The following is a 17,375-nucleotide window of genomic DNA, read 5'->3' as shown; positions in this document are numbered from 1 at the left end:
AATGGATTACGGTCTCTCATCACAACAACTCAATGGAAATGAATATGTCGCAATAAAAATAAAAAATCATCTGCACCATTTTATGACAATCATCAGCATCTACTGTCCCCCTGGAATAAGACCTTCAGCAGAACTGTTTCAAGCCATCAACACCTCTGACTACACCCTCATCATGGGAGACTTCAATGCAAAACACATCGACTTCCACTGCAATATAACAAACACAAATGGAACTACACTCAAACAGATTTTAAACAACACCAACTTATTAGTAATCAACACCAATGAACCCACCTACATCTCACCAGCTACAGGCAACTCGGACATCCTGGATCTGATTCTTTGCACACCCGACCTGGCCTCAAAACTTCTCCAGTTCTCCACCACAAACCATCTCAGGAGTGACCACCTACCTGTCCTCACCACTTTCTCCTTCCACCTACAAGCCACCCCAAACAATAAGTACAACTACAGAAAAGCAGACTGGGAAATTTATAGAACGCACATCGAAGAAAATCTAAAACAAACACCCATCATCTCCAACACCACCCCCGACGATCTGGACCACCAAGCAGTCCTGTTAAGTCAAATACTCACCCAAGCCAGAGAGGAAACAATACCCAAAAACACCAACAAAATCCCAACACAGTCATTACCCCACCACATCCTCCAACTCATCAAGCAGAAGAGAAAATTACGAAGAAATTACATCCGGTCCCGATCACCTCAAACCAAAAGAGAAATAAACAGACTCCAAACCACTATCAAACTACAACTCAGCCTCCACAAACAAAACACCTGGAAAACTTTTTACAAGAAACTGGACCATGACACAAACCCCCGAACCTTCTGGCAGAAAATCAAGAGCATAAATGGAGATCCACAAACCAGCACCACCCCCTCACTTAAATCCTTTGGCACAATCATCACAGACAATAAAGAAAAGGCCACACTCTTCCGTAACCACCTTGAAAATATCCACTCATGCCCCAACGACACTCACTTCGACAACACATGGAAAGACCTGGTGGACAAGGAAATCACAAAACACAAATCATCACAGACAAATAGAATCAACCCCCCCACGGAGCACCACCTCCTCACAAAGCCTGTCACCACCGAAGAAATACAACTGCACTTAAAAAAGTTGAAAAATAAAGCACCGGGAGAAGACACCATTCACACCATACTGATCAAACAAGCACCAGTCACCTATCTCCAGCACCTTGGACAGCTCTACACCAATTGCCTCACCACCGGCCACTTCCCTTCACCTTGGAAGACTGCACTAGTCATCATGATCCACAAACCTGGAAAAGACCCCCACGATGTTACTAGCTATCGCCCTATTAGCCTCCTCAGCCACATTGGAAAACTCTTGGAAAGAATCATCACCTCTCGTCTCAGCAATCACATTGAATCAATAGGTCTCATCGGTATCCATCAAGCAGGTTTCAGAAAAGGTAGAGCAACAACAGACAACATTCTCCGTTTATCTGAAGACATCTACAGAAACTTCAATAAAAAACAAATTACCCTAGCAATATTCTTTGACATCGAAAAAGCGTTCGACAAAGTATGGCATAACGGTCTCATGTACAGATTAATGGACACCAACCTCAAACTACCCAAAGCCACCCAATCCATCATCTCCAGCTTCCTCAATAACCGCCACATCAAGGTCAAAGTCAACTCAGCCATCTCAACATCATTCACCCCCCAAGCAGGAGTACCACAAGGCGCAGTTCTCAGTCCACTTCTATTTCTCATCTACACCTCAGACATCTACTACCCGCCAGCCACCATAGCCAAAGTTTCTCAGTTTGCCGATGATCTCTGCTACTGGTCCAGCTCAAAATCTCCACAACTAGCAGCCAATAAACTTCAGCATTGCATAACAGAAATAGAAACCTGGTCAAGCATGTGGCGCATCAAACTTAACCCTGTCAAAACCCAATGTGTCATCTTCACCAAGAATCAACAGCTACAGCTCAACAACACCAACCTCTCATTATTCAACCAGCAAATCAGCATCAGCAACGAAGCAACATTCCTCGGAGTCATCTTTCAAAGCAACATGACCTGGACCAAATTCATCACAAAACTGGAACAAAAAGGAAACATCAGACTGAACCATCTCAAAGCCCTCTGCGGAAAGCATGGTGCATCACCCTCAACAATAATCAAAGTCTATCTAGCCTACATCCGCCCCCTGTTTGAATACTCTGTCCCCGCCTGGATCACCCTCACTGACAACCAGATACAACGCCTCCAAGTCATACAAAACAAAGCACTAAAACTGGCTCACCGTCTCCCAAATTATATCAGCAACCACTACATCCACAGAATAACCGGCATCCAGACCATCAGACAGAGACACCAAGCATTAGCCCTAAGATACCTAAGCACAGCAATAACCAACCCTGCCCTTCAGAAAACCATCCAAGAAGCCAAACAAACTGTCAACACCCCCCTGTCATTCATCCTCCAGCTGAAGCCCCCGTCCCCGTCCCCATCCCCCTGACCCCCTAATCCCCTGATCCCCTGATCCCCCTCTTCCATGGCCAAGTAACTTAACACAAAACATACAACACAAACCATCTAATACACACACATGAATATATGAATATGAATGATCACTTATGAAACACAACACACACACACAAAACACATAAACACGAGTCTGCACTAAGTACACATGAGCACTTTTTTTTTTTTTTTTTTTTTTTTTTTGTTTCTCTCTCTCTCTCTCTCTCTCTCTCTCTCTCTCTCTCTCTGTCTCTCTCTCTCTCTCCTGCCTTGGTTCACTTACGTCCTCCTTCCTCCAGAGTCCAGCCCCTCCCACCTCTTGCCGCTCACCAAGCTCCACCCACAACAATGGGTAGAAAAGGGCAGACGCCCTGAGCTACTCCACCAGGCTCAAGAGCTCTCGACTCGACCCTCAGCAGCATATTGGACTCAGTTGAAGATTAGCAGACATGAGCGGCAGAGGAAAGGGAGGTAAAGGACTCGGTAAAGGAGGCGCCAAGCGCCACCGTAAAGTTCTCCGTGATAACATCCAGGGAATCACCAAACCCGCCATCCGCCGTCTGGCTCGCCGCGGCGGAGTGAAGCGCATCTCCGGTCTGATCTACGAGGAGACCCGCGGTGTGCTCAAGGTGTTCCTGGAGAACGTCATCCGTGACGCCGTCACCTACACCGAGCACGCCAAGAGGAAGACCGTCACCGCCATGGACGTGGTGTACGCTCTGAAGAGGCAGGGCCGAACCCTGTACGGCTTCGGAGGCTAAACCTCATCCCGACCCAACGATACCGGAACCAACGGCTCTTTTAAGAGCCACCCACCTGTTCTGAAGAGACGGTTCCTTAACCCGCACTGATCGGAGAAAATCACTTGGAATGAATTCTTTCTACATTCATATTTACATCCAGTATGTAAAGGTTCAATATGAGAACTGTAGTTGCTGCTTTAAACACCAGTGATCAAATATTAACACTGGTTACTGTGAGTGTGTATTAAACTTGGAAACGGCCTGTGTGATCATTTCAAACCGGACTGTAAACACACATCCCTCCTATAATAAGACTGAAGAAATAACGAAGCGTTTGCATTTTGTTCACTTGATCCAGATAAAAGCTTCCAGCCTGCAGACTAGAATCCTTCTGTTATTCTGTTCATGTCATCACATTACTGTCAGTAACAGTGAGGCTGAACTGTCCAGGTGTCAAACACAACTTTCAAAAGGAAACACTAACAACCTGCACTGACCTCTTAATCTTTCATCTTCACCTGCCTGATTTTGACACATTACTCGTTAATTTCAGCACATTTATCAACACATCTGAGCTGATTAAGGCAGAAAATAATCAGATTTTTCCAGAATGAAAGTGTTTCCCCATATGAAATAGTTGCACCTCAACTACAACAGTAACATCCTGCATTTACATCAAAGTACCATCATAATAATATCAAACATTTAATATTTCAACTCTTTTTTTCAGTGACGTCTACATACTTTTAAATACCTCATTACATGTAATGACGTATCTATAAATTGTTTAATAAGAACTTTAATCCACCTCAAGTCTTCCGTCTGATTGTCCAACGTTGCTCCTACAGCGCATGCTCAGAAACAGCCAATCATGTGAGAGCGACAGCACAGTGATATTTGCATCGATCGCATCTAAATACTTCTCTCCTCCCGCCAGTCACAACCTGTCACAGAGTAGAACTACCAGGAAATCATGCCTGAACCACCCAAAGCAGCGAAGAAAGGCTCTAAGAAGGCCGTTTCTAAGGCCGTGAGCAAGTCCGGCAGGAAGAAGAGGAGGCCCAGGAAGGAGAGCTACGCCATCTACGTCTACAAGGTGCTGAAGCAGGTCCACCCTGACACCGGCATCTCCTCCAAGGCCATGGGCATCATGAACTCCTTCGTCAGCGACATCTTCGAGCGCATCGCCGGTGAGGCCTCCCGTCTGGCTCACTACAACAAGCGCTCCACCATCACCTCCAGGGAGATCCAGACCGCCGTCCGCCTGCTGCTGCCCGGGGAGCTGGCCAAGCACGCCGTGTCCGAGGGCACCAAGGCCGTCACAAAGTACACCAGCTCCAAGTAAACCTGCTGACACTCCAGCAACACAACGGTCCTTTTCAGGACCACACACTGCTTCTACTGAGAGCTTCAGTCCTGATATCAGTTCTCACCTGGAAGAGTTTGATGTTTTACTTTGTTTATAGCAGTGCAAGTTCAACCATGTCTGAAAATGTAATTCATTTCAAAGTCATACTGGCAGTAAAGTCCTGTATAACAGTCTGATTGTATCAGAGTGCAGCATCACTTACTGAACTACTTGATTTCTTCGCTGGTGCAGTGACACTAAGAAACTGAAGCTCCTCAACAAAACATGAATTTACCCCAAACTGAATAAAATATAAAGTTATATTCTCCCACCTCAATTGATTCTGTTAGACTATTGTCATATTTTAAACTTTTACAGGCCAAATATAAAGTTTTCATTAAGGAACTAATGGTATTAAAATGATATTAATTTAAAGTGGCTCCATAATGAGGTACTTTAAAATTGAGTGTTGGTGACGTTTGATAAAATCGATTTTCTTTTCTGATCTGATACTGAGTAATATATTCAGACGACACCGATCCGACTCTGTGCAGACACAGTAGTGTATTTCAGATCAAAGCTTCATAAAGAATACAAGACATCAGAGTAATTTATTTATTTTAAAATTACAGGGTGAAACAAATGATGGAGCCGCTCTGCGCTGCATGCTTCAGTTTATTTAGATTCATGTGTGCAGTCTCTCCAGATAACCGACAGTGAGGAGACACAAACACGCGAGGTTTAATAATACTGGGTGACTCAAAGTGAAATTGCCAGTAAAACATTTTATTAAATAAATAAATGCCAAGTTTGTCATTACCCACATTTTAAAATATCTAACAGTTAAAGCAAATTAGACTGATTGTAAAAAATATATTCTATAGATAAAATGTTATTTTCTATCCATCTTTTCTAGTGTATAAGTTCACCATGGCTGTTTTATCTCAATTGCTCTGTATAATTTAATGACACCTTATCGATGTAATCCACTTTAAATAATCCATAATTTAGGAAACTTTACCTGAATAAATCTGTGTGAGATTATCTCAGTGACACACATTATTACTCCAAGCTGAACTCGTGCAGCTTCTTGTTGCAGCATGTATTTATTTTATAACTTATTTCATAACCATATTTATTGTTTTGAACAACTCTGTTGTGTTGCCACAACTCCTTACTGTTTTTCCACAAACATCACAAACTGCGTCTCGTCTGGAGCTGAAAAAGCTCCACACATGATTCTGTTGACGCTCTGTTATCGTGTCTGCAGACTGACTGAGCTGCACTGACGCATTACGCACTTACCCAGGTGGAAGAAAAAGTAGTTCCCACCAACCGTGAACCATTTAGACAAAATCTCAATAGTTTAGTTACTTTCCACTGCGTTCCTGTTAATGATATACATGATCTCAAATGACTGAAGTATCAAAAGTATTGATATTTTGATTAGAGAATCGATGTTAGAGCATAAAGATCTGGTATCAATATGTCAGTATCAATCCGCACATTGAGTGTAAAATCTGTCCTGGAGGGATAAATGTTGCAGACTAACGCTGCATACTGCACCGATCATCTGCTGGATATTTGTGTTTACACTGTATCATACTGTATATTTGCAAGTTGTACACAACACAACTTGTTGTGCATACTTGTTATTCCTAATCTTATATTCTTTGTATCTTTATATTTTCCATTTCATACCTCATGTTTCATTGTGCAACAGAATATGAAGAAGACAAGGAAAGAATTTCACACAAACTGCTTGTTAACAGAGAATATGACAAACATTTAGACTTGATTTAACAGATCTATTGACATCAGTTAACTTTGGTTTTTACATTTTTTTTGAGGGTTTACTCTCTTAAAGGGGCACTATGTAGTTTTGGAAAATGAACTCAAACTCTGATTTTTTTTAATATTCTCAATATCAATGAGATGATAATACAAACTCTGAACTATTTATTTTTTTCCACAAGTGAATAAACAAGCTGTTTATAAATAAAGAACAAAGTACCAGAACAGTGTTTGAAGTGAGAAAGGTGGCAGGGTCCGCCACATATAAACACAATCGAATGGTATGAAACTGTGTTGTCAGTTTGTTTATTCAGTCAGTCAAACTGAGTTTGTTCAGGTATAAAAATTATCTACACATTGCTCCTTTAACTTGCTCAGAATGAAGCGCTGCACTGGTTGTTTTTATCTGTGACTGAATTAAACTCTAAATAAAATCACTGCCTACTAGTTACAAGTTAATTTATACGTTTCCGACATGTGGGAGCAGTGTTAATACTCATCATGAGATGTTTTCCACCTTTATAAAAAACAAAACAAAAACACCAGTAATGATGATCAGTATCTTATAAGTATCTAGATAATAATCTTCTCCTAATTTTGTTTACTTCATGATTTCTTAAATCTGTTCTGTAGGACTGCGTGTTACAGTTTTTCTCGATTGTTTACACACAAAAACTGGTACTTGAGACACAATGACCACAACATGTAACTCATGCACCAACCAATGAACCAACTCTGCTAAACTACAAGCACAATTCCTGCTTTACACTCAAATTGCAGTTCTAAAACAAACACTACACACAATTCTCTGCATTTGGCACAATTTTCATGGAGAAAATCTCTTGTTTTCACAAGGAACACACTGTCATTCAAAATTCTAAAGTCAATTGCCCTTCTATGCACACTGACTCATCACATGGGCAAACACCTGTCACACAGTTTGACAATTAGCAGTCAGAGCTTTAGCATAAAAGGCCAACAGGTGAGCTCTTCTGCTTTGGAGCAATGGATGAACATTGGAAACAGAGGCAGAGCCAGAGGAGTGAGAGTAATGAGAATAGGTAAGAAATCTGCTCTCACTAGAAAATTGCAGTACTGCATATCAATACAGTACTCAATGAGTACAGTAGTACAGTATTGCCTGTGGACTGTTCTGTTGACTGTAAAAATAAAGTATGTTTCAAGTATTTGGGAAATGTATTCCTACACAGTATTTACAGTATTTTACTATTTGTATTGCAGAACTGAAAGATTACCAACACAAGGTGGATAAAATATATTTGTTACCACGTATTTCTGTCCTGAGTATAAAAACAATATTCTCAAATATTTTACAACAGTCATGTATGAGCTGTCTGTAGCAGGTGTAACACTGAACAAAAAAAGGCCTAAGTCATTATGATCAATGAAGAAGAAGTGTTGTCCATTCATCACAGCGTTTTACACTGAGCACCTCTGTGTTCAACTGGTTCTTTTAATGTCTATTCATTTGATGGTTTGTGTGCCATTTGAAAACAAAATACCATTTTGAGAAGAAATAACATTGTTTTGAATGTAAAGGTTCATTTTGCAGGAGAATTGAGGGGTTTTGCCCATTGTGTGTGTGTGTGTGTGTGTGTGTGTGTGTGTGTGTGTGTGTGTGTGTGTGTGTGTGATTTTTGATTTGTGTGTGTAGAGTTCTGAGAGTAAGAGGCATGATTTCAGAAAATGTGTGTAAACAATCGAGAAAAACTGTAATATAACTAGTTGCATATTTAATTCAAGGTGAACCTTTCAGCTCCACAACTCCAAAACACCTGATTAAAACACAGTGTTCTTGTCAGTGATGACAGACATCCTCTATCTGACCCAGAGCAGATTAACTTTGAATTGAATTCAATTTTAAAAAACTTTATATGGGGGCAACTGAAGTCACGTGCAGTATTTGTACACAGGCACAAAACAAGTCAGAATTAAAAGACCAAATAAACAATGTAAGAAATGTACAGTGTTTACAAGAGGCACAAAGTAGCTGTGAGGTAGTTGGGTTGTGTATTAAGAGGCAGCAGCAAGTTGAAAAATGTAATAGAGAGAAATAAAGGGAAATGTAGTGAGCACAGCAGGTAACAGAGGCCATGTTTTTATCATTTTATACATCTGACCCACTTTCTGTTGTGTGAACACTGAGCAGTGTGACATGAGATGAACCAGCCCGTCATGTAAATATCATCCACCTCATCAGATGGATGTCAGCAAACTGTCAATATGTTCATTACTATTATGATTTTATTCATTTTAATACATGTCAAAGAGCAAATCAGGCTCATTTTTATCTCTTTGCTGTGAACATTTTGTTCTGCAGCATATTTCTTGTTTTATAAAATAACGTGAATCACACATTTTCCTCTCAGCACCTCGTTGAATCAGCTCAACACGTGTTTATTACTTCTGACTGGCTCTGTTATGTTACTTCTCATGGCTGCCACTGGTAATGAAACCACAGTCTGACCCATACAAAAGATAAGAGTGAGTCTGAATCCCACCATGTGTCTGAATATTTATCATAATCATCTTCATCAGTGAAGAAAAACAGCTGCTGTCAGATAAACAACAACATCTGTATAGTTCCTCAGGATCCAGATGTGAGCAGCCCAAATCTGCACTTCCTGTTTCGACACGTCACAAAACTGTAACTGTTACACTGAATACAGTTGTTGCATCGGATCGATGTCATTTATCTGTCAATATGTTCGTTATTATGATGATTATTGCCAGTTTGTTGGTCATGAATCTGGTCCCCAGCAGCAGGACGGTCCGCAGCCTCAGGCAGCAGCTCTGCTCGGAGCTGTGAGCTCGGCCATCCTCGGTGTGTTTGCTGCGACCAGGATAACTTGGTTTTCTATCGAACTGATCGTGTTCGGATGTTTGTTTTCAGCTGGAGTCTCTGAACCAACATGTGGATCAGCTGGAGATCTGCTTCTGACGGAGCTCTGCCGCCTTTAAACGCACTTTAACACAGAAATGAGAGGGAAAAGTCTCCGAGCGGCGCTGGACACGACGGCGAATGTGCGAGTTCTGGAGGCTCCACGATCGGAACCAAGAGTCCATCAGAACTCTGCACGGCGTCAACACGAAGAGACACAAGTCCGCCACCAGCTGACCCGGTGTCGGTCCGCAGCTCCGCTCCTACAGGCGCTTTAAAGGGTTTTATCGATGAGGAGAAAACACAAGTGAGCCGAAGTTCAGCCTGCTGACAGGAGCCGCGGCGGGGCTGAGTCTCCACGGTTCTCATGGTGTGTTTAAGTACCGCCCGTGCTCTCAGTTCTCCGTCACGTCAGACTCTCTCCTGCTGGATCCAACGGAAACTAAACGCTCGGTAAAGATGGCAGAAGTCGCTCCGGCTCCGGCTCCGACCACCGCTCCGGCCAAAGCAGCCAAGAAGAAGCGAGCAGCCAAGCCGAAGACGGGCCCCGGCCTCCGGGAGCTCATCGTGGCCGCTGTCACAGCGTCCAAGGACCGCGGCGGAGTGTCTCTGAGCGCCCTGAAGAAGAACCTGAGTGCTGGAGGATACGACGTGGAGAAGAACAAGGCCCGCGTCAAGGCCGCCGTCCGGGCCCTGGTGGACAACGGGACCCTGGTCCACACGAAGGGAACCGGAGCGTCTGGCTCCTTCAAGCTGGGCGCAAAGAAATCCGCTCCCAAAGCCAAGAAGCCCGCAAAGAAATCCGCTCCCAAAGCGAAGAAACCCGCAACGAAAGCTGTCAAAGCCAAGAAACCCGCAGCGGCTCTGAAGGCCAAGACCACCGCAGCCAAGTCCACCCCGAAGAAGGCGAAGAAGCCTGCGGGCAAGAAAACCAAGAGCCCCGCCAAGAAAGTGTCCAAGAAGACCTCAGCGGCCAAGAAGTCTCCTGTCAAGAGGGTCTCCAAGCCCAAAACCACCAAGGCAGCACCGAAGAAGAAGTGATCACCTGATCACCTGATCACCTGATCACCTTCAGTCCTTCACGAACTGTCGCTGCCGCCTCACGACTTTCAGAGACTCATTTTTATAAAAAGCCTGTTTTAGTCTCAGCAGTCAGCTGCTGATCTGAGGAAACTTCCTGTTTTCAGCTGTATTGAGGTTTTTCTTGCATGTGTCGAATTGTTTCTGGCTCTGGTGTTTGAATTATGCTGTTTTATCTGTATAAATCTTTATAAACTTTTTTTTAAAAGAAACTGTATAAATAAAGATTATTTTTTATTACGTATACGAGTTTGTGTATCTGTTATTTGCTGTTAACTGTCACCATTTTAAGTGTCAAAGAGCATTAAGGAAAATTCGCTTTTTACTCCTGCTGTGTTAAACTTCACATCACTAGATTTGTTTGGGTGGATATAAAAATACTTTTATATGTGGAGTAAAAAACAGCAACACAGAATGAAAGAAAAGGCCAATATCAGGTCATTTCTGCATACAAATACAAGTAACTAACATCTGGTATCAGATAAATTAGGAAACTATTAGTATAGTTTATATTCACTTTAGAAAAACAGTTTGACAGTGAGTCCAGTTTCTGTCCTGAAGTCATCACAGCATCGTTACAATGTCAACAGGAAACGACACCAGACTACAGTAACGAGTTTATTAAATCAGTAACAAATATTCAGTGAGTTTCCCCCTGCAGTTACCATCAGATGGACACAGGAGGGCGCTGAAAGACAACCAGACAACACGGTGAATGTTCCCACTGCAGGTTCTGGACAACATGGGTCTGGACCCCTGGAACCGAGTCCAGAACCCCCTGACAGGGAGTCTGCATCAGCGACACGAGGAGAGATTTCCTGCAGTTATTTTGTACAAAGTGTCTCAGCTGTTGAAACTGAAAACACTGTTTCTCATTGTTTCATGTCTGGATGACGGATGTTTCCCCCCCAGGTTGTATCTGCTCCTCTAACAAGACTCTAAACCGAACCTGGTCTAGAACCATCACTGCATGTTCTGATCAATCAACCAACTAATCAATAATGAAGATCCCATTTTTTAATATTCACATGTCCTCTGAAGTGCAGATGATCTACTGATAATATACATGTATAAAGATGGAACCCTGGTTCTGATCAGAGAGAAGTGGGGGGCTCTGAAAAGAGCCGTTGTGTTAGTTGAAGTCGGGTTGTGGTTCTGGTTCTGGTCCCGGTGCCTACTTGGACTTGGCGGGCTTCTCGGTCTTCTTGGGCAGCAGGACGGCCTGGATGTTGGGCAGCACGCCTCCCTGAGCGATGGTGACTCCTCCGAGCAGCTTGTTGAGCTCCTCGTCGTTGCGGACCGCCAGCTGCAGGTGTCGGGGGATGATCCTGGTCTTCTTGTTGTCCCGGGCAGCGTTTCCAGCCAGCTCCAGGATCTCAGCGGTCAGGTACTCCAGCACGGCCGCCAGGTACACGGGGGCTCCGGCACCGACACGCTGGGCGTAGTTGCCCTTCCTCAGCAGCCTGTGGACACGACCCACCGGGAACTGGAGCCCGGCCCGGGACGAGCGGGACTTGGCCTTGGCTCGGGCCTTTCCTCCGGTCTTTCCTCGTCCAGACATGTTCGGATGCTTTCTACACGTTCCACTCAGACGAGCTGCGGACCGGAGCCAGCAGCGCTCCTCTATATATCCGGGCAGCGGGCCGGGCCTCCTGCTGGACCAACCAGAGCCCAGGCTCCCGCAGGGGGGGCGGCCGCTCGGGGTCTTGGCGGGCTTTTCCAACACATTTTCCTCCAATAAGCAGCGGGGATCCGCAGCGCTCAGCCCCGCGAGGAGCGCCTGACCAATCACGAGCCACAGATCCGACCCGCGTCACAGGTCTACAAACAGCTGCTTCCTCACACACACACACACACACACACACACACACACACACACACACACACACACACACACACACACACACACACACACATCCTCCACATCAACTGTCATAAAACACACAAATATTACACTTGTTGCTTGTTCTCACTTAACATTTATACAAATATATTGATCAACAACACAAACACAAACATCTTTCTCACATTCTCCTCCTTTAATCATCTGATTGTTCTGGATCTATTACTTCCTCTCATCATTCAGAATATTTATAGTTACTCTGGCAAACATCTTATTCTCAGTATTGATGATCTTGTACAATCTGATTTAATCACTTTACACATAATCAATATAAGTGAACATCTGACAGACTGTGTTCATCTTCTTATAGTGGCTGTAAACCTGTAATAATCTCTTTACAGTGTGGTGATCTTCTTCTTCACTTACTGGATTAAATCATCATGTAGTATTAAACTATATTCTGTTTTCATCCACACTTTCTCTTTCCCTCCTTTTCTCGCCGCTTTAGATCGTTTACTGCTGCTGGCGCTTCATTTCAGCGCATGCTCAGTTTGTCCCACAACATCTCAGCCAATCACATGTGAGCAACAGCACAGCTACTTTTACATCACACACACATATACACTGTGTGTTCACACTGAGCTCAACTTATCTGTTCTGACAGGAGTCATCATGCCTGATCCACCCAAAGCAGCGAAGAAAGGCTCTAAGAAGGCCGTTTCTAAGGCCACCAAGTCCGGCAAGAAGAGGAGGAGGCCCAGGAAGGAGAGCTACGCCATCTACGTCTACAAGGTGCTGAAGCAGGTCCACCCTGACACCGGCATCTCCTCCAAGGCCATGGGCATCATGAACTCCTTCGTCAGCGACATCTTCGAGCGCATCGCCGGTGAGGCCTCCCGTCTGGCTCACTACAACAAGCGCTCCACCATCACCTCCAGGGAGATCCAGACCGCCGTCCGCCTGCTGCTGCCCGGGGAGCTGGCCAAGCACGCCGTGTCCGAGGGCACCAAGGCCGTCACCAAGTACACCAGCTCCAAGTAAACCTGCTGACACTCCAACAACACAACGGTCCTTTTCAGGACCACACACTGCTTCTACTGAGAGCTTCATTCCATCTTTCACGTTACATGATACATGTGAATAAGTAAAGCTAAAGATCTCAACATCATGTTACTGTGTGATAAACTACCAGAGGGAGGTAATGCAAAACTTAAAGTTCTCAATTCAGAACAATTACAATTTTCACTTGATAGTCATTTGATGCACCAACATCACAACAAATTCCTCGTATGTATAAAATCGTACTTGGCAGTAAAGCTTTTTCTGATTCTGAGAAGCAGCTGGTGGCTGGTCAAACTTCAGCCCTTCAACCATGAAACACTGAAATTCACTACAGAATTGTTCTTGTCAATATCAATGTACAATGAAACTGTAAATGTCTACAGTTCAAATTATACACATGTGGAGGTCACAGCTCTGAGGAAGCTGTTTATCACTCTGTTGGTGGATTTAATTAACCTGAAGGCAGCAGTTGGAAGTGTGTGTGTGTGTGTGCAGGCTGATGCTGGTGGCCTTTTCTTCTTCAGCCCAGCAGCATCAACAGTGTCTGGGCAGCTTTAACCACACGGTGAAGGTCTTTGTGTTGCATCTCTGCTGGGCCTCTGGACGAGCTGCGAGCTGTTAGAGCTCCACACCAGCTGCCTCCACATGCTGACTGCAGCAACTTGAGGTCGTCGACACGTTCTTCCACCTCGTTCCATGTATGTGTAGGAGGAGGTGTCGCTTCCTTTAGTTCTCCTGAAGTCAGTAATCAGCTCCTTTGTCTTGGAGGTGTGAAGGACCAGGATGTTCACCTCCAGCCTGCATCAGGCCCGCCACAGTTGTGTTGTCAGCAAACTTCAGATGGAGCTGGAGGTGTAGATGGGGGTGTCTGTGTTTAGGATGAAGGTGGAGGCAGGGCCCTTTCTGTCTTTGGGGGCCCTATGAAAGATGCTGTTTGGGGGCCCCTACTTTGTCAAACTATAATGGAGAGACTCCTACAAACATGCAACAATCTATTAGATTTTAATAGGAAGACAGGCTAAAGTCATGAAAACCTCTCAAATTAAAATCTAACAATTTAAATTGACCCACCTGAGCAAGTTGAACTGATAGAACATGATAATACAAGGTAAACTATGGGGATCCTCTATAGGTCAATGAATCAAACTGATGCAGTGTTCCTCAAAAATGCTTATTTCAAATTGTAAAAATAAGGTTCATAAATATTAAACACACACACACATTTAAGATATACAATTTAAAACACAGTTTATTTATTTTTTAAAGCCAGCATCCATATGAAAACACAAACAACAAGAACTGAAATCTAACAAGAATAAAACTGATAAGTAGTAAAGAACCTTTAACACAAGCTCTTCAGAACCGACACAGTAAACCAGCATATATCTTAAACAATGAACCCAAACCAGCAATAAAAAGACTACTTATGTTGTAATTTGAACGCAACCATATAGAACTATATAACACGATCACACCACTCTGAGTTAAGTTGCAGAAATTCAGAAATTCATAATCTGTGTTTATATTAAACATTGCAATATTCAGCGCAGTGCCCCTTTAAAGCACCCAATTTCAAACTTCTCACTTTTACAGTTTTTTTGGATTGCATAAACACTAAAATCAAAAGTTGTACACAATTATAGAAGCCTTACATTCAAGGAGCAAAACTCCGGACCAGATTAGCACAACTGTAAGCACAATGTCAGCTTCACACTTTTTGCAAATGACTGCACACAGTAAATTGCAAAACACTAAACACACTTGTATACATTAGACACAGATGCATATCATGATGTCACTTCCTTGCAAATTCCAAAGCACTGACTTTCAAATGACCACACACATTATCTAATTGGTTAAACACAACACTCAGGTGCATCAACACATGATTTCTTAATTGTAGACACACAAATCAGGTTCAAGCACTACAAAATGGCAGCAGGTGAGTTCACCTGTCTTCTACCACAATGGAACGAGTAAGACGAGGAAGAGTCAGAATGAGAGGAGGAATTCAAAGAGAAGCAGAAGAAGGTGAAGGCAGAGGCCATGCCAGAGGTCAAGGCGGAGGTGGAGGTGGAGGTGGAGGACGAGGACGAGGACGAGGACGAGGACGAGGACGACCAGAAGCAGGAATACATGCCCTGAGAAGGAGAGGTCCAAATTTATCTAATGAAATTCGGGCAACATCAGTTGACCGTGTGGTGAACCACGGACTGACGCTGAGGGAGGCTGGACTGGGAGTTCAGCCAAATCTTAGCAGATATACAGTGGCATCTGTTATCAGGACATTTTGACAAGAAAACAGGTAAAAACAAATCTTTCTACAAAAGTTATCAACTGCTTAATATGTACCATATCAGCACTGTTCATACTGGTTCCTGTGAGATCCTATGTATTTCTTTCCACATAGGATTCAGGTTCGAGAGCGACAAGGAGGGAGGGGCCTATTTTCACACAAGAACAAGAAAGAGCAATAATAAACATGGTTCTGGCCAATAATGCAATAACTCTCAGAGAAATTCAAGTCAACATCATTGGCGACGATGGCATTTTCAGTAATGTTCATCAGGTCTCTCTCTCAACACTGGCACGCATCCTGGAAAAAAATCAACTTCAAATGAAACAACAGTATCGAGTGCCTTTTGAGCGGAATTCGGAGAGGGTCAAACAACTGCAGCATGCATATGTGGAGGTATGTACTGTTCACTTTAGCACTGTGATGTTACACACTGCAAGCTAAATTTACTGTGTATTAGATCCATGCTAAACTACACAATCTTGTCTTTCACTGTATTACAGAGTTTTACAGATGGATGCTGAAGAAATCATGAGTTTATCTACATGGATGAGGCAGGGTTCAACCTCTCAAAATCAAGAAGGAGAGGCAGAAACGTCATTGGCCACAGGGCTATAATCGACGTCCCAGGACAGCGTGGGGGGAACATCACCCTCTGCGCTGCCATCACACAGAATGGGGTCCTCCTCCGTCATGCCAATATGGGCCCTTATAACACAGCTCACATTCTGACATTTCTGGACCAACTGCACAACATCCTCACAGTGAACCAAATACAACAGATGCAATACATTGTCATCTGGGACAATGTATCATCCCACCGCTCTGCACAGGTCCATAACTGGTTTCAGCAAAATCCTCAATTTTCTGTGCTATACCTTCCACCTTACTCTCCATTTCTAAATCCAATCGAGGAGTTCTTCTCAACATGGCGGTGGAAGGTGTATGATCTGCAGCCCCAGGCTCAAGTGCCCCTCACTGAGGCCATGGAGGAGGTCTGTGACCAAATTGACGCCATAGCCATTCAAGGATGGATTCGACATGTACAGCGGTTCTTCCCTCGTTGCCTTGCTAATGAAGATATCGCCTGTGATGTCGATGAAATTCTGATCCAGCTCGGCGAAGAGATAATCCCTGATATTTTCCCTGCTGTATTTTCTTTTCTTTTTTGTCAGTCTCCCCCCCCCATTTTTTTTTATAGTGTGTGTGTTTTTTTTTGATTGGGTGTGTATTTGTTTTTTATTTTTATTTTTATTTTGGTGTTACGCACAGTACAGCATGGACATCTTTTGTTGAAATTTTGAGTGATTTAGATAAATAAATTATATTTTCATCACTCTTCAGCACTGGTCTTGTGTTGTATTTGGTGAATTTTTAGTATTGTATATTTGCACTTTTCTCTGTGTACTTCACTCACATTACTCAATTAACTGAGGAGTAGAATTGCTAAAAGTGTTTTAGGTTAAGCGCAGCAGTGTGTAACTGGTTCAGACAGAATTTAGTCATGAAACGTGTGTTTTTATATGGTAACAAAATATCATTTTTATAAAGTAGTGTATAGTTTTCACAATAGTGTTTCATTTTGCAAAGGATGTGAGGTGTTCTGCTAATTGTGTGTAGTGTTTTGAAAAACCGGGCCCTATATTCAAAATCGTGCTTAAGCAACTGAAAAAAACTGTAAGCAGTTTTAGACACATTGTACTTGTTAGTTACAAAACGATGATAAATGGCTGAGATGTTGTGGGACAAACTGAGATCATCAGATCTACAAACGCTGG

The 17,375-nt window shown here is 43.3% G+C and overlaps 5 protein-coding genes across 5 annotated transcripts; 4 read left to right on the top strand and 1 right to left on the bottom strand.

Annotated features, from left to right (window-relative positions):
• The first annotated feature begins 2,915 nt into the window (after positions 1-2,915).
• LOC119030872 (histone H4) lies at positions 2,916-3,344 on the top strand. The gene has a single exon (XM_037118804.1). It carries the CDS (start codon positions 2,979-2,981, stop codon positions 3,288-3,290), a length of 312 nt encoding a protein of 103 aa, XP_036974699.1. The 5' UTR covers positions 2,916-2,978; the 3' UTR covers positions 3,291-3,344.
• Positions 3,345-4,201: 857 nt separating this feature from the next.
• Positions 4,202-4,957, top strand: LOC119030870 (histone H2B 1/2-like). Its single transcript, XM_037118802.1, has one exon. The coding sequence runs from the start codon at positions 4,246-4,248 to the stop codon at positions 4,615-4,617; it is 372 nt and encodes a 123-aa protein (XP_036974697.1). The 5' UTR covers positions 4,202-4,245; the 3' UTR covers positions 4,618-4,957.
• Positions 4,958-9,340: 4,383 nt separating this feature from the next.
• LOC119030862 (histone H1-like) lies at positions 9,341-10,642 on the top strand. The gene has a single exon (XM_037118792.1). The coding sequence runs from the start codon at positions 9,776-9,778 to the stop codon at positions 10,355-10,357; it is 582 nt and encodes a 193-aa protein (XP_036974687.1). The 5' UTR covers positions 9,341-9,775; the 3' UTR covers positions 10,358-10,642.
• A 358-nt stretch (positions 10,643-11,000) lies between these two features.
• Positions 11,001-12,012, bottom strand: LOC119030867 (histone H2A-like). Its single transcript, XM_037118799.1, has one exon. The coding sequence runs from the start codon at positions 11,955-11,957 to the stop codon at positions 11,571-11,573; it is 387 nt and encodes a 128-aa protein (XP_036974694.1). The 5' UTR covers positions 11,958-12,012; the 3' UTR covers positions 11,001-11,570.
• Positions 12,013-12,881: 869 nt separating this feature from the next.
• Positions 12,882-13,325, top strand: LOC119030871 (histone H2B 1/2-like). Its single transcript, XM_037118803.1, has one exon. The coding sequence runs from the start codon at positions 12,912-12,914 to the stop codon at positions 13,278-13,280; it is 369 nt and encodes a 122-aa protein (XP_036974698.1). The 5' UTR covers positions 12,882-12,911; the 3' UTR covers positions 13,281-13,325.
• Positions 13,326-17,375: the final 4,050 nt, after the last annotated feature.

This window comes from Acanthopagrus latus, chromosome 13 (genome assembly GCF_904848185.1).
Source record: "Acanthopagrus latus isolate v.2019 chromosome 13, fAcaLat1.1, whole genome shotgun sequence".
In the NCBI taxonomy this organism is placed as follows: Eukaryota; Metazoa; Chordata; class Actinopteri; order Spariformes; family Sparidae; genus Acanthopagrus; species Acanthopagrus latus.
Note: the sequence above shows the minus strand (reverse complement) of the source record. Positions and strands in the feature narration are given on the sequence as shown.

What these genes read in the sequence shown, in the direction of transcription:
- LOC119030870 (XM_037118802.1), top strand. Translation starts at nt 4,246, where the DNA reads ATGCCTGAACCACCCAAAGCAGCGAAGAAAGGCTCTAAGAAGGCCGTT.
- LOC119030867 (XM_037118799.1), bottom strand. Translation starts at nt 11,957, where the DNA reads ATGTCTGGACGAGGAAAGACCGGAGGAAAGGCCCGAGCCAAGGCCAAG.
- LOC119030872 (XM_037118804.1), top strand. Translation starts at nt 2,979, where the DNA reads ATGAGCGGCAGAGGAAAGGGAGGTAAAGGACTCGGTAAAGGAGGCGCC.
- LOC119030871 (XM_037118803.1), top strand. Translation starts at nt 12,912, where the DNA reads ATGCCTGATCCACCCAAAGCAGCGAAGAAAGGCTCTAAGAAGGCCGTT.
- LOC119030862 (XM_037118792.1), top strand. Translation starts at nt 9,776, where the DNA reads ATGGCAGAAGTCGCTCCGGCTCCGGCTCCGACCACCGCTCCGGCCAAA.